Raw genomic sequence first — 15098 nt, forward strand, 5'->3', positions numbered from 1 at the left:
GCAGGGCATATTATTCAATGAAAGTTTTGTGTTGTACTCAAAAGTTTATAGGCATATACTGTGAGTAGCGCTCTCTCTAGACCAACAGAAGTCAGACATAGGGATCCTAAAATATCTATAGTTATTCAGACTCTGCTACCATGAACTGCAAAAAGTAAACTGAACTACGGGCTTGCCACAGTAATGCTTTTTAAGTTGCCTCAGTTATAACTAGGATGGAAAATTGAATTTTACCCTTAAACAATAGATTGCCAATTGGCAAGCCTCTTTAACCCTACCAGACCGCTGTACCGATTTTTAGGTAATTTCCACACAAAAGTGGAATACTGGCGCTAGATGAAAGGTAGACCTATTTTCTACAATGTCTCCAAGTTCCATCTTATTCTAGCCACTTGTTTGCATGTAACTAACATTTTTCTATATCATGTTGGTTTTTTCTCTTTAATTCTCAGGAGCCCAGGTATAGGGCAGTTAGGTTCAGTGCCTCAGGTCTGGTAGACTTAAATATATGGCTAGGATTTTTTTAATCTTCGGGGAGAGAGAAATATCGATGTGAGAGGGAAAAATCTATCGATGGCCTCCCGTAAGCAGAGTCTGAACTTAACTATAGATATTTTAAGATCGCTATTCCTGACTTGGAATCAAACCCAAAATCTCTTTGGTGTATGGGACACTCCAACCAACTGAGCCACCCTGCCATTCTACAGCTGGGATTGTTTTAAAGAAAAGTATTTATTGATTCCTTGGCTAAAGGAACTTGGGTCTGAGAGTAGCTCCATATCAAAGATGTGCCTCCTGCTCTAACCGGTTTGGCTCAGTGGATAGAGCATCGGCCTGCGGACTCAAGGGTCCCGGGTTCGATTCCAGTCAAGGGCATGTACCTTCGTTGCAGGCACATCCCCAGTGGGGAGTGTGCAGGAGGCAGCTGATCGATGTTTCTCTCTCATCGATGTTTCTAACTCTCTATCCCTTTCCCTTCCTCTGTAAAAAATCAGTAAAATATATTTTTAAAAAAGATGTGCCTCCAGGTTCTAATGAGACTGGGAAAGGAAGGCCTGGAGCTCAGAGACAGACTGGAAAAGAACAGACTTGACAAGCCATTTGTTAAATGACTGTTTCAGGCACTGTTAGCTGTTTTACTTCAATTATCTTGCCCTAACTTCATACAGAGTACACAATGACAGGCCTGACTTAGGTCAAACTTGGAGTCAGTTAGTTGTAAGGCTTTAACTCCAGGATGTTCATCTCTGAAATGTCCATTATTGTGTTTAACCATAGTGATTTCTCCAAAGGAAAACAAACCTCAGATGAAACAGCCAAAATTATGGAAGTGCATGAGATGTTGAAAGGTGGCTTAGAAGTTCAGAAAAGGCTCATAGTTAGGAGGCACTAGGACAGGAGGACAACCAAGAGTTAACAGGATCCCAGGCTGTAACCATGCATTCACTGAGAGTTAGCCAAAACAGTAACATGCTCTTCAAATTGTACTTACCTGGCATAAACAGAGCTCATCAGAAAACTTATCAGATTCTTTCAACGTTGGGGGAGTATATCTACAACTAAAACAAAAAGAAAACCCTAGCTTTTAAAGATCACAAAGGGGTTTATAGCCATTGATGGTTATCAATAACTACAAAACCAGCCTCAACTCCATCTCTAGGCTAATGTTGTTACCTAATTTTTCCACTGATTTTTTGAGAGATTAGAAGGGAGGGGAGGGGGTTGTGAGGAGAGAGACACATCAATTGGTTGCCTCCTGCACACGCCTCAACCAGGGCCAGGGATCAAACAACCCACGTATTTGACTGGGAACGGAACCCGAGACCTTTCTGTGCTTAGCCAACCCTCTTAACACTAAGCCATACCAGCCAGGGTCTGATTTTTTAATATTTGCAAAATAATGTCACACAAAACTTAACACAGTCAATAGAAACATACAAAGAGTTTCTGTTTATAACAATAAGAAATATAACAGAAAAGTTGGTATCTTAAAACTAGGTACAGTATGATGCCAATTGTAAATTGACTTATAAGTCTGGAAGGAAATTCACCATTGTGATGTGAACAGTACTTGTCGCTTCAGTGGTGGGATACGTATGATCTGGTTTTCTCCAGCAAACAGGAAGGAGAATGTGATAGAAAAGACTGACTAGAGAGATGGAATCAAGGGCAGAGGTAGCGATGTTTAAAAGTTAAACATTTTCCTCTAAAAAAGTAAGAAAAAAGGTAGAAAGAAGATTTAAAAGAAGGTGAGAAACTAAGGAAAATCTAGCTGCTATGTTGTTTTAATCAGAAGTATAGAGCAGGGGTTTTAAAGAAACTTACAGATTTGGAACCATTGCTATAAAGAATGCATTAAGAGGTCCACTAGAAATTCCTATGAAGCTTGCCTGGCGACATTTTTGGAAGTGGTGGTAGATAAATGTGTAGATGTCCCTTCGGCTTGGAATCAGAATGCTATTTTTTCTTTTTTTCTTTTTTTTTTAAATATTTTATTGTGTTGTTTTTTTTTTTACAGAGAGGAAGGGAGGAGGGATAGAGAGTTAGAAACATCGATGAGAGAGAAACATCGATCAGCTGCCTCCTGCACACTCCCCACTGGGGATGTGCCCGCAACCAAGGTACATGCCCTTGACCGGAATCGAACCTGGGACCTTTGAGTCCGCAAGATGCTCTATCCACTGAGCCAAACCGGTTAGGGCGCAATTTTTTCTTTTAATCTGTATTTGCAAAAATAGTGCGCCTGTAATGTTTTGAAGAGCGCATCAAGACAATGACTTCTAGGAAGGCCAGTGTATGGTGGAAAAGAACAGGGACAAAGGATCTCAGTTGGTTTTATGGGAAGTAGTTAAACTAGGAATGTAAGTATAGTGAAGGCAAGAGAAGATTTAGGAATAAAACAAAATTAAGATACAGTAAAAAAGAAACTTACACTGAATCTGAATTTAACATTTCTATGTATTTTCCAGAGTGGATTCAATTGCACATAAGAAGAACTTAATATTGAAATCCTACCAGAGTGCAAATATCATTGAATTGCTTCATTATCACCAGTGTGACTCTCGGTCATCAACAAAAGCAGAACATTTAAAATGTCTCCTAAACCTGCAAATTCAGCATATCCATGCCAGGTTTGCTGTCTTCCTAACAGGTAAAGTCATACAGACTTAGTACTGCCTCAGTTTTATATCATCAATCAGTTAATGCCCAAATGGGTCAACTCTAGGAGTCATTGAATGCCATAAGATAAATGTGGATATAGATCCAAGATCAGTTGTTAGCCTGATAATGGCTGGGTGAGGGGTACTGTCTATTTAATAGTCCTCAGACAGTTTCTTTCTATTAAGTTTCATCATCTCCTTACTTAGTTTTATACTTAATCCCTAATTTTTAATGTTTCATGTGAATCTTCACCAAACATTTAAAAATTAAGGAATGACTCTCTTGTCATTTATCAGTGGTTTCCCAGCACTCTTCCCACCTCCCATGGAAGGGGCTGCTCCCAAAGCTTCAAACTTTTTTTTTTTTTTTTTTCCCCACTAGAACCAGACTCCTTTTTCCTCCCACATTAGGAACTTTCACACAAGTTTTTTTAAACAAAGGGGGTTCTGCTACTTTTAAAAAGGTACATTTAAATGTTGAATAACTGTTATACACCTGGAACTAATATAATATTATATGTCAATGATACTTTTTAGAAAGTACATTAATGCATTTTTTACCAAAAAAAGGATATTTTTCTTTTTACAGAGAAGCCTGTCTCCAGAGAAGTCTTTGAAAATAGTGGCATCCTTGTTACAGATGTAAATAACTTTATTGAAAATATACAAAAAGTAGCAGCTCCATTTAGGAGTAGCTATTGGTAAGAACACTTCTGCAACTCTCCCATGTCAGCTGGAATTAAGGGAAGATACTGACGTTTGTGTCTATGAGGCAAACAGTTGTTCAAAAACTCTGTTCTTTACCTTATGTGTTATCATGCTGTAAATTAAAAATAACTCTATTTAGGGATGAAATTCTAAAGTATCCACTAATGAAATAACCAACCCAATTACCCATTTTCTCTGTGATGTGCATTTTCACCTGCAGTTCATCCTGATCACCAAGACAGATGATGTAACCTTTACAATGCATAGAAATTTTCCCATTAGGTAGCATACTATTTATAAAATGGTTGGTTATTTTGTTTTAAAGATGAAATTATCAATTTTATTTACCCAGGTTATTCAACTGTAACTTGCCTAGACATCAATGATGCCAACAACAAATTAGTATTTTCCCTTTTCTTTAAAAAACTTTAAGACACATTAAAAAGTCTTCCCTCTCATAATTGAAACAAATCAATGTTCTACAACTTAGGGGAAAATTCCTTTCATTTTTTTACATTTTGTTTAAATGTCTGGCTTCATTTACAATGACACATTCACTTTGGGTTGCAGTGTTAAATATTTTGTTTTAAATTGTAATTTAAAGCTATTAATTGAATTTAAAAATAATTTTATAAACATGTTAACTCAGTTGTAGCAAAAATTAGTCTATTTTAACCAATAGCTTTATTTTTGCATGTTAATGTCAGCAACACTTAAGAAATGCATATTAGTCTGTTTTAAAGGCTTTTATTACCCTTGTAAAGACTATAATCTCTTAAGTGTTTCATTTGCTATTATTCAAACACTACATGAAGTTAACCTTTTTTCCAAAATTGTCCAATTTATAAACTGTTATTTTCCACTTATTTTGTAAATAGTGCACTTATAAAATCAACTCTGAGAATAATCACTTATTTATGATGTTAGAAATAATTAAAATCTTTAAACATGAAAACCAAGCAAAAAACATTTGTAAGACATTTAGCATCAATTTGGAACACAGGTTTTTATAACTAATTTGTTTCATTTTTCTAATAAAGACAACTAAAAAGTCAATTGTTTCTGGAAGGACTTCATAGCAAAAATTGGAGTTTGTCAGGAGAGTTGTATCACTTAAGCCACTTAAGCAAGAATGACTGGGTTCCAGAGGAATACTATCACTTATATCATTTTGGCCCTCACCTGTCAGTTTAGTCCCAGCAGACCCGCCCATTGTTTTCCCCTCCCAAGGTCATGTGCACTGAGCTGCAAGCCATAGAAAAAAAGGGCATTCATAGGACTTTCCATCTTGCCCTTCTATGGGGCTGTTAGAACTATACAGAAACTTCTTTCAAAAGCCATTCATCTACTTTGTATACTTCTTACCCAAACAAAAGTGCCAATCTCACTATAAGTTTTAATTATTTGACACTAGCTTTTGCTTAGAAACCCATTTTTTACCTCAGGGATAAGATTCTAATAAGAGGATCATAACACTGAGTTGATTTGAAATTACTAAGGAAAAGGAAATATTTATTGAGCACCTACTACTACCACCTGTCAGGTGCTATCTGTCCAACATAGTCATCTTTCAAGTTGTACCTCAAATGTTCATCTCCCCTTACTGAAAAGCCTTCCAACATCCAACCCCAAGGCCATCAGTCCCATACCACCCTTTCTTTATTTTAACACTTAACCAAGTCACAGAACAATGGTACAGAAATTGTGCCTTCATCATTTTTGGACCCCATTGGCCTGGGACATAAAGTCCTGATATCTTTGATTTCTATTTAATACTAACCAGTTTGTACATTTTGCATGTTTGACTATATAGCAGGCTAATTTTTAAGTTGATAATTTTGTATGGTCTGAGAATAATGTTAGAAATATCCTTTTGGCTCTTGGCAGAAAAAAGGTTCCCCACCCCTGACATAAAGTAGTGGTTCTCAACTGTCAGTTTTGTCCCCTAGGATATGTTATAACATCTGGAGACATTTTTGGTTCTCGGGCTAGGGAGGTGCTCCTGGCATCTAGAAGTGATGTCAGAGATGCTGTTAAACATCATACAATGCACAGGACAGTCCCCCATAACAAAGAAGTATCTGGCCAAAACAAGTAGTGTGAGATTGAGAAACTGAGCTAAAGTAAATCAGATAATCTGAATAATAATCTAAATTATTATCCTAATTACTTTAACAGATTAGTCATGTGTCCTAATATGTCCTTTAGACATAACTGTAAGAATCAAATTCAGCCTATAAGAATACAGTTAAGATGTCTTCATTCGTCTGGTAGCTATTACTGTATAATGCTAAGAGAGAGAGGAGGTCCCAGTTAAAAACAATTTCTAACTACAATTTACATTACATGAAAATCTTTTAAAGCACCTATCCATCTGATAATTAACTTGTTCTCTTACAAATGCTACCTATAAGCAGAATTATCAAAGGCAGTAATTTGCATTTGAATAAAAAAAAGAGTACTTGTTAACCACTACTAAGAATATCTAAGCCCTAGCCAGTTGCTCAGTGGTTAGAGTGTAGGCCCTCAGACTAAATGGCCCCAGGTTCGATTCCAGTCAAGGATACGTATCAAGGGTACGTACCAGACCCCATCCCTGGTCTTGATTGGGACAAATTCAGGAAGCAACCAATCTCTCTCCCATCAATGTTTCTCCCTCTCTCCCCCCTCCTCCCTTCCACTCTCTCTAAAACATCAACAGAAAAATATCCTTGGGTGTGGATTAACCAAAAAAAAAAAAAAAAAAAAAAAGAATATCAAGAGTTTCACAGTAATACTGAGTCAAGAGTATAATTTAGGGTTTACTCACAATGAAGCCAGACTTGATTCTCTATCCGTCCAAGTTTGAAGCTTCACATGCTGTCAGTAACTGAGCACAGTTCCATTCCAGCATCTCTCCTAGCATCAGTTTCAGCTCTACTGAGGGAATAAACAACTGCATCATGGCCAGCACAATACTTATAGCTCTTAAACATCAGGGCACAAACAGACCAATCGAGAGGGACTTGGTTTCCAGAGTCTGGCTTTATTTTGCAGTACAGAAATCATTTGGAGCCATTTTGAGGCAGACATCATTGAAGGAGAGGCTCTGTCAAATCAATACTGCATTGCAGCTTGGTCCGTTGAAAAGGCCACACCTGGGATATGATAGAAGCTTCTACATTTACCTGCTTTATGATAGTTTTCTATCTCCTTTGCTCTCATCAATTAGATTAAAACACACACACAGGTTTCCCCCAAAATGACTACTGAAGTCTGGAGTTCAGAATTTTAAGCCCACATAAACCAAACCTGTGGTGAGGCTACATAGACACTATCATAATACTTGACAGGACCAAAATGTAAATCTATAGTGAAAACTTCGATATGCTTTCCCAAATTATGGAATATTTGATTTCAAATCTCCTTAATATTAAGGACAGATGGCACGCAAATTGTACTGATCCAGCTCTTGAGCAGCAGAAGCACATAACTGTAAAGGCTACACTGATTAAAAGATACAAATACTGTATCAAGATCTTTGTATCAGTATCACAATGTTTTTTTAAAACTTATCCTTCACTAGAAAAAAAAGCCAGCATTGGTTAAACAGTACAGAATATGGTCACCTGCCAATTCTGAACAGCCACTCCATGAATACAAGTTAATACATGATATTAGAAAGGGGAGGAATATTTACTGGTGCAGTGCTCTGCAATCTCCCAGTTTGGATTATAAAAGCAGGCCTTACAATACTGATTTCATACAATATGCATTATTTGCCAATTTTAAGTCTGTCCTAATTAGATGATAACATGTACTGCTGTTAGTCTTCCCCATAGATGTCATTTTTCTTGCGCTTCATTTCCTCAAAGTCAAACTCTGATCCTGTCATCCTCTTATAGATGTCTTTAATATCATCACAGGTTGTCTCAAAGTGAGTTGTAGCATCATATGTACGGGAAATAAAGATCTGAAAATAAAAATTAGAAAGACTTGAAACTAAGGAAATCTCCCAATAAAACCTGATAATACCCTTTTCAGATCACCACACTCACCTGGCTTTCTGTTCCCAAATCTTTTGGTACAAGCAGGTCACTGATGCTAACGAATCTGAAGGAGAAAAAGAATTAAGTGAGCAGGTGAGCTGATCCCACACCCATTCACTGCTTTGCTTGAAACTCAAAACCCAAAGGATGAGATTGGTGGAGATGATGGTTGCTTGCTTGCTTCTCATTGGGTTTGCCCCACCATGGAGCAAAATCCAAAATTAATCTAGGATTTTAGCTGATATAAATGATCATGTCACTTACTTCTGTTCAATTGGTTCCAAGAGCTCCAAAGCTGGTCTGATTTCTTTCTCGGGTTCCTTGGTCTCCACAGTTGTACTGACTATGGCAATGTACTTCCCTTGTGCTGCCACATTGTGTGCAGAGGAGATCATGCAGACATAGATATCTGGAAACAAGTAATGCCATCTCACTGCCAAGGTTTGTAAAACGTGGGCATCGGGTGTGTGCACTCAGTCTCACCCGTATTTTGAGGTGTGAATTAAAATTACTTGGAATAGACAGTAGCTTCTAAGCTTAAGTTCTATGTATATGGAAGCAACGGTCATACATAGAATATGCCAATATTCAGCAACTTTTTAGCCTTTCGGAGATCAAGGATTTATGTGGCAGTAAACTGCTGGACTTGAGAATGAAATTTCTCTTCCCAGCATTGTCCCAGCTAACTGTGGAAACCTGGCAAACCATGTTAACTGCTCTGAGGTCTTCTGCCTCTCTAAACATTGCATTGCAAAAGGTTTTGAATGGCTAAGAAAGGTTTCATTAAGTACAGATGCTCCTCAACTTACAGAGGGGTTATATCCTGATAAGCCCATCATAAATACCGGAAGTCGAAATGCATTTAATACACCTAACCTACCAAACATCATAGCTTAGCTTAGCACACCTTAAATGTGCTCAAAAGAGTTACATTAGCCTATAATTGGACAAAATCATCTAACACAGTCTATTTTGTAGCAGTGTTGAGTATATCAATTTATTCAATACTGTGCTGAAAAGAAAAAACAATGGTTGTATAGTTAATCACTTTTGCACTAACTTGATAAATCGTTAAGTCAAACCATTGTTAAGTGGGGACCTTCTATATTGAGTCCTCACATATTTACTATAAAACTACAAATCAGCAAAAGCTATTCTTGAGTTGGCATAATAAACTCATATAATTCCATAGGTCTAGTTGTCTGTATACCACTAAGTAACTACATTAATTTCAAAAACAGTAAACAATTACTGGGCTCCCTTTTGTTACTTTCACCAACCCAGGGTTCCGCTTGGGAACCCTTTAAAAATTACTTGAGTACAACTCCCTTTATTCTAGTAATAAATCTTCTGTGATTGGGATTCCTATACAGAAAAATTAAATACAGATGGCTTTTAATTGTCTTTTTCAAAGCCAAAAAACTTTTTTTAGTTGAATTTTTGATAAAAGATTTAGGACTTCAGGAAGAGGTAGTAGATGAAATCTGCTGGTTAAAGCAAATAAATCAGGAATTACAATTTTAGAAATCCTGATCTTAGAGACTAATAAGTTTATAAATAACTGGAGGCCCGGTGCACAAAAATTTGTGCACTGGCGGGGGGTGGGGGGGATGTCCCTCAGCCTCACTTGTGCCCTCTCATCGTCTGGGACCCCTCAGGAGATAACGACCTGCTGGCTTAGGCCCGCTCCTGGGTGGCAGAGGGCAGGCCCAATCCCTAGGTGCAGCCCCTGGTCGGGCTCAGAGCAGGGCCGATTGGGGAGTTGGGGCGCCGCCCCGTCATGCACAGAGCAGGGCGGATTGGGAGACTGTGATGCCACCCTCAGTCACGCTCAGGGTAGGGCTGATTGGGGGGGGTTGGGGTGCCGCCCCATCACACTCAAGGCAGGGTTGATGGGGAGGTTGCAGCACCACCCCCCGTCACACACAGAGCAGGGCCCATCAGGGGAGTTGGGGCTCAGTACTCTGTCACACACACAGCAGGGCCGATCAGGGGGTTGGGGAGCTTCCCCCTGTCCCGCACAGAGCAGGGCCGATCAGGGGGTTGGGGAGCTACCCCTGTCACACACAGAGCAGGGCCGATCAGGAGGTTGGGGCACTCCCCCGTCACAGGGCAAGGCCGATGGGGAGGTTGTGGCTCTACCCCGTCACACACAGCAGGGCCCATGGGGGGGTTGGGGTGCCGCACCCTGTCACACACACAGCAGGGCCGATCAGGGGGTTGGGGAGCTCGCCCCTATCAGGCACAGAGGAGGGCTGATCAGGGGGTTGGGGCCCTTCCACTGTCACGAACAGAGCAGGGCGGATACGGAAGTTGTGGCCCGCCCCCTGTGACACACAGAGCCGCAGGGCGATCAGGGGGTTTGGGCACTGCCCGTCACGCTGCTCCAGGGGCCAGGAGGCCTTGCCGCTCCGCTGATCCCGGTGCCGGGAGGCATATTACCCTTTTACTATATAGGATAGAGGCCTGGTGCATGGGTCGGGCTGGCTGGTTTGCCCAGAAGGGTGTCCCAGATCAGGGTGGGGGCCCCGCTTGGGTGCCTGGCCAGCCTGGATGAGGGGATGATGGCTGTTTGCATCTGGTTGCACCCCCTTCAGGGTGGGGGTCCCCACTGGGGTGCCTGGCCAGTCTGGGTGAGGGGCTGAGGGCCGTTTTCAGGCTGGTGGGCAACTGAAGCTCCCAACCTCTCCTTTTTTTCTTTTTTTATTCTGGGATTTATTTACCTTCGATGGCTGTCACTGGAACTGAGAGCCAGCTTTAGCTCTGAGGCTCAGCTCCAGCTCTGAGACCTCGGCTGCTGAAAGCAGGTATCTGGTTTGTTTGGCTTCTATAATTGAAACACTGTTTCAGCTCCAGCTCTGAGGCCGGCCGGCTGAAAGCAGGTTTCTGGGGATTGTTTAACTTCTATAATTGCAACATAGTTGCTTAGAGTGCAGCTCAGAGGCCAGCAGCGGCAGGCGGGGAACCTTGGCTTCCTCTGTCACTGGAGCAAGCAAGCCTCCTGTTCGCTTCAGCTGCCTGGATGCTGGCCGCAATCTTGGTTGGCAGTTAATTTGCATATCTCACTGATTAGCCAATGGGAAGGGTAGCGAAGTTACAGTTAATTACCATGTTTCTCTATTATTAGATAGGATGACAGAGAAGCACCACTATCATCATCTCAAAATAGTGGTGTCAGGTCACTAATAAGCTAAGCCTTTACAGGCACATAATGTTGGAACTGGAGAAACTGAACTCATCTTAGTTCAGCCTCTGAATTCCACAGATGAGGAATCGGGGGTCCAAAGCAGTGAATACAAACCTGAGGCAGGACTCCTAGGCTAATTTAATTTGTCCATTTAATGTAATGATTTAGAATCTCAACTAAAAGGGATCCATCATACTTTGTTTCCCATGTATTAAAAAGATAAGGCTTTTTCACTATAATAGAGCAAATAAAATTGGGAACTTTGGATAAAATACAAAGTAAATTTTGTCTACCAAAATTCTACAAACATCTGGCTTATCTCCAAAACTTACCTGACTTCCGATTGACCTGGTTCTGTGGAATAATGATCTGGCAGGAGTTGGCATCATTGGTGTTCTTGATGGGGTGACTGAGAATACAGATAACACGAATCACCTGACCCACTTTTTCTACCCGATCTTTTACATAGCTAGGGTCACAGATGAGCTGCTTACAACGAGCAATCTGTAACAAAACATTTAAAGATGTTACAATATTTGGTGTCCATGATGTTTTTAGACAGTATACTGATGCCATTGTCTCATGAATATAATCTCTTACTGTTCTCACATTAACTGCAGAAATTAATTGAACTATAAGGTAACTATTAAAACTAGCTCTGCCAAAAAAAACTAGCTCTGACAACAATCTCTACAAATTTTCCTGGAACAAATTCATTAAATTCTAAATCCTATTCAAATATTAGGAAAGTTGTTGCAGTGTTCAGAAGTTTTAGAACTAGGCAGATCAGTGTTCACATCCTGGCTTTTTGCAATCTCAAAGGTGGTTGTTGGAATAAAGTGAAAAAGTATAATTAGGGGTTGTCATTATATGAGAAGTACCAAGTAACAACTCCTTAGTAAAATGTTCCATAAGTAGTATTAGCATTACAAACAGACCAAAATATTTTAACACTAGGCTTTTTAAGTAAAACTTAAGTTAAAAGATATATATTATAATCTTCTTCCCCTTGTATATCAAAGCCTTGAAATTTCCTAAGTAGCAGCAGCTGTGTGAAGCAAGGAAGAATTGGAGGAGGGAAGGGGGCTGCAATAAAAAGGATTTTGAGCCCTGGCTGGGTGGCTCAGTTGGTTGGAGCATCATCCCGTAAACCAAAAGGCTAAAGGTTTAATCCCAGTTGGGGCCCTATGCAAGGCAACGATAAACGTTTCTCCCTCCCAACCCCCACCCCCACCCCCCCAAAAAAATCAATAAAAACATATCCTCAGGTGAAGATTTAAATAAAATGGACTTTTAGATAGCAAATAAAAACATTAACCATATTTCCCAAACACCTGTTATGCTGAAAAGGCATAGGTAGTTAACAAAAGATCTGCAACAGTGAAAGTTCAGATGGCCAACTATTGAGTGTTGCTTATATGGTCTTAACCCATGGAATACCATCAGGAATACCAAATTATTTTTTTTGCCCAGTCAGCATGGCTCAGTGGTTGAGCGCTGACAGAGGAACCAAAAGGTTGCCAGGCTCTAACTGGTTTGGCTCAGTGGATAGAGCATCGGTCTTTGGATTGAAGGGTCCCAGGTTCGATTCCGGTCAAAGGCATGTACCTTGGTTGCGGGCACATCCCCACAAGGGGATGTGCAGGAGGCAGCTGAATGATGTTTCTCTCTCATCGATGTTTCTAGCTCTCTATCCCTCTCCCTTCCTCTCTGTAAAAAATCAATAAAATATATTAAAAAAATAAAAAAAGAGAATGCCAATTCAATTCTTTTTTTTTAAATATATTTTATTGAATTTTTACAGAGAAGAAGGGAGAGGGATAGAGAGCTAGAAACATCGATGAGAGAGATCGATCAGCTGCCTCCTGCACAGCCCCCAGTAGGGATGTGCCCGCAACCCAGGTACATGCCCTTGACCGGAATCGAACCTGGGACCCTTGAGTCCGCAGGCTGACGCTCTATCCACTGAGCCAAACCGGTTCGGCGCCAATTAAATTCTTGGTCAGGGCACATGCTTCAGTTGCAGGCTCCATCCCCAGTGTGGGGCATGCAGGAGGCAGCCAATCAATGATTCTCTCTCAGCATTGATGTTTCTATCTCTCTATCCCTCTCCCTTCCTCTCTGAAACCAATAAAAAAGAAAATATTTGTGTGTGTGTATATACATATATATTTTTTATAACTTAGTTTCTGAGTTTTCTTTTTGAGCATTTCTGTTTGTAAGAGGCGATAGTTCATGGCAGTGGAATGATCTGGTTTGCAGACCAACAGCATCAGCCTCACCTGAGAGCCTGGAAGAAAATGTAGCCCCACCTCTGAACATTTACTGAATCAGAATATGTCCTTCAACAAGATTAACTATGGCCGGGCAGGTGCGGCTTAAGTGGTTGAGCATCAACCAATGAACTAGGAGGTCACACTTCAATTCCCAGTTAGGGCACATGCCCAGGTTGCAGGCTCTATCCCCATTAGGGAGCATGCAAGAAGCAAGCCAATCAATGATTCTCTCCATTGATGTTTCTCTCTCTCTCTCCCTCTCCCTCCTGAAATCAATAAAAATATGTATTTTTTAAATTAACTGATTTATATCCAATTCAAATTGGAGAAATTACTCAAAACTCCACCTAGCCAGCTCCACAGATGAACCCCAAATTAAATGTTAACAATTAACATTGATGCCAGGCTGGCATGGCTCAGTGGTTGAGCATCAACCTATGAACCAGGAAGTCCCGGTTCATTTTCCAGCCAGGGCACATGCCCGGGTTGTGGGCTCAATCCCCAGTATGGACGTGCTGGAGGCAGCCGATCAATGATTCTCATCATTGATGTTTCTCCTCTCTCTTCTCTCCCACTTACTTCCTCTCAAAGCAATAAAAATCTAATCTAATAAAAGAGAAACATGCAAATTGACTGTACCTCTGCTACACCCATAAGCCACGCCCACCAGCCAATCAGGAGCAAATATGCAAATTAACCCAACTAAGATGGCCGCGGCCACAGAGCTGGAGCAAGCAGGCTTGGGTTGCCCCCGGCAATGGAGGAAGCCAAGCTTCCCGCCTGCCCTGAACTCCGCTCAAGGCTACAAAGTTTCAATTATAGAAGATAGAAAAATCCCAGGTACCTGCTTTCAGCCCGCAGCTGTGGCCAGCCTGAAAACGGCCCTCAGCCCCTCACCCAGGCTGGCCAGACACCCCAGCGGGACCCCCACTCTGAAGGAGGTGTGGCCAGCCTGAAAACAGCCCTCACAGCCCCTCACCCAGGCTGGCCAGGCACCCACAGGGTGAGGATCCCAGCTGGGGGGCTTGACCAGCCTGCAAACAGCCATCAGCCCCTCACACAGGCTGGCCAGGCACCCCAGTGGGGTCCCCCACCCTGAAGGGGCTGTGACCAGCCTGCAAACAGCCATCAGCCCCTCACCCAGGCTGGCCAGGCACCCCAGTGGGGATCGCCACCCTGAAGAGTGTGTGGCCTGCCTGAAAACGGCCCTAAGCCCCTCACTCAGGCTGGCCAGGCACCCCAGCGGGACCCCCACCCTGATCCAGGACACCCTTCAGGGCAAACCAGCCAGCCCCCACCCGTGCACCAGGCCTCTATCCTATATAATAAAAGGGTACTATGCAAATTGACCCTAACAGCAGAACCACTGGGAATGACTGGTCACTATGACACACACTGACCACCAGGGGGAGCTCTGTTCAGCCACAAGCCAGGATGACGGCTGCCAGCACAGCGGTGGTGGTGGGAGCCTCTCCCGCCTCCTCAGCAGCGCTAAGGATGTCCAACTGCAGCTTAGGCCTGTTCCCCCCTGGCGAGTGGACATCCCCCGAGGGCTCCCAGGCTGCCACAGGGATGTCTGACTGCCAGCTTAGGCCCGATCCTCTGGGGAGCAGGCCTAAGCCAGCAGGTGGACATCCCCCCGAGGGGTCCCAGACTGCGAGAGGGCACAGGCCGGGCTGAGGGACTCCCCCAAGTGCACAAATTTTTGTGCACCAGGCCTCTAGTATATATATAAAAA

General features: G+C 41.9%; 2 protein-coding genes across 4 annotated transcripts in view; one reads left to right on the forward strand and one right to left on the reverse strand.

Annotated features, from left to right (window-relative positions):
• The window catches only part of TASOR2 (transcription activation suppressor family member 2), a 99535-nt gene extending 89933 nt beyond the window's left edge, over window positions 1-9602 (forward strand). For all 3 annotated transcript variants that reach the window (XM_070391390.1, XM_070391414.1, XM_070391399.1), the window contains 2 exons: window positions 2970-3151; window positions 3751-9602. In XM_070391390.1, the coding sequence (XP_070247491.1) occupies window positions 2970-3151; window positions 3751-3866 (298 nt within the window). In that variant the 3' untranslated portion in view covers window positions 3867-9602. The remainder of the gene's footprint in view (window positions 1-2969; window positions 3152-3750) is intronic.
• Window positions 6875-15098, reverse strand: part of GDI2 (GDP dissociation inhibitor 2) — a 45185-nt gene continuing 36961 nt past the window's right edge. Inside the window, exons 8-11 of the mRNA XM_070391419.1 lie at window positions 11417-11588; window positions 8162-8306; window positions 7907-7961; window positions 6875-7821 (exon numbers count right to left, since the gene is read on the reverse strand). Of these exons, the coding sequence (XP_070247520.1) occupies window positions 7675-7821; window positions 7907-7961; window positions 8162-8306; window positions 11417-11588 (519 nt within the window). The 3' untranslated portion in view covers window positions 6875-7674. The remainder of the gene's footprint in view (window positions 7822-7906; window positions 7962-8161; window positions 8307-11416; window positions 11589-15098) is intronic.

Source organism: Myotis yumanensis, unplaced genomic scaffold, assembly GCF_028538775.1.
Source record: "Myotis yumanensis isolate MYYU_CA2020_CCGP unplaced genomic scaffold, mMyoYum1.0.hap1 SCAF_1, whole genome shotgun sequence".
Classification (NCBI taxonomy): Eukaryota; Metazoa; Chordata; class Mammalia; order Chiroptera; family Vespertilionidae; genus Myotis; species Myotis yumanensis.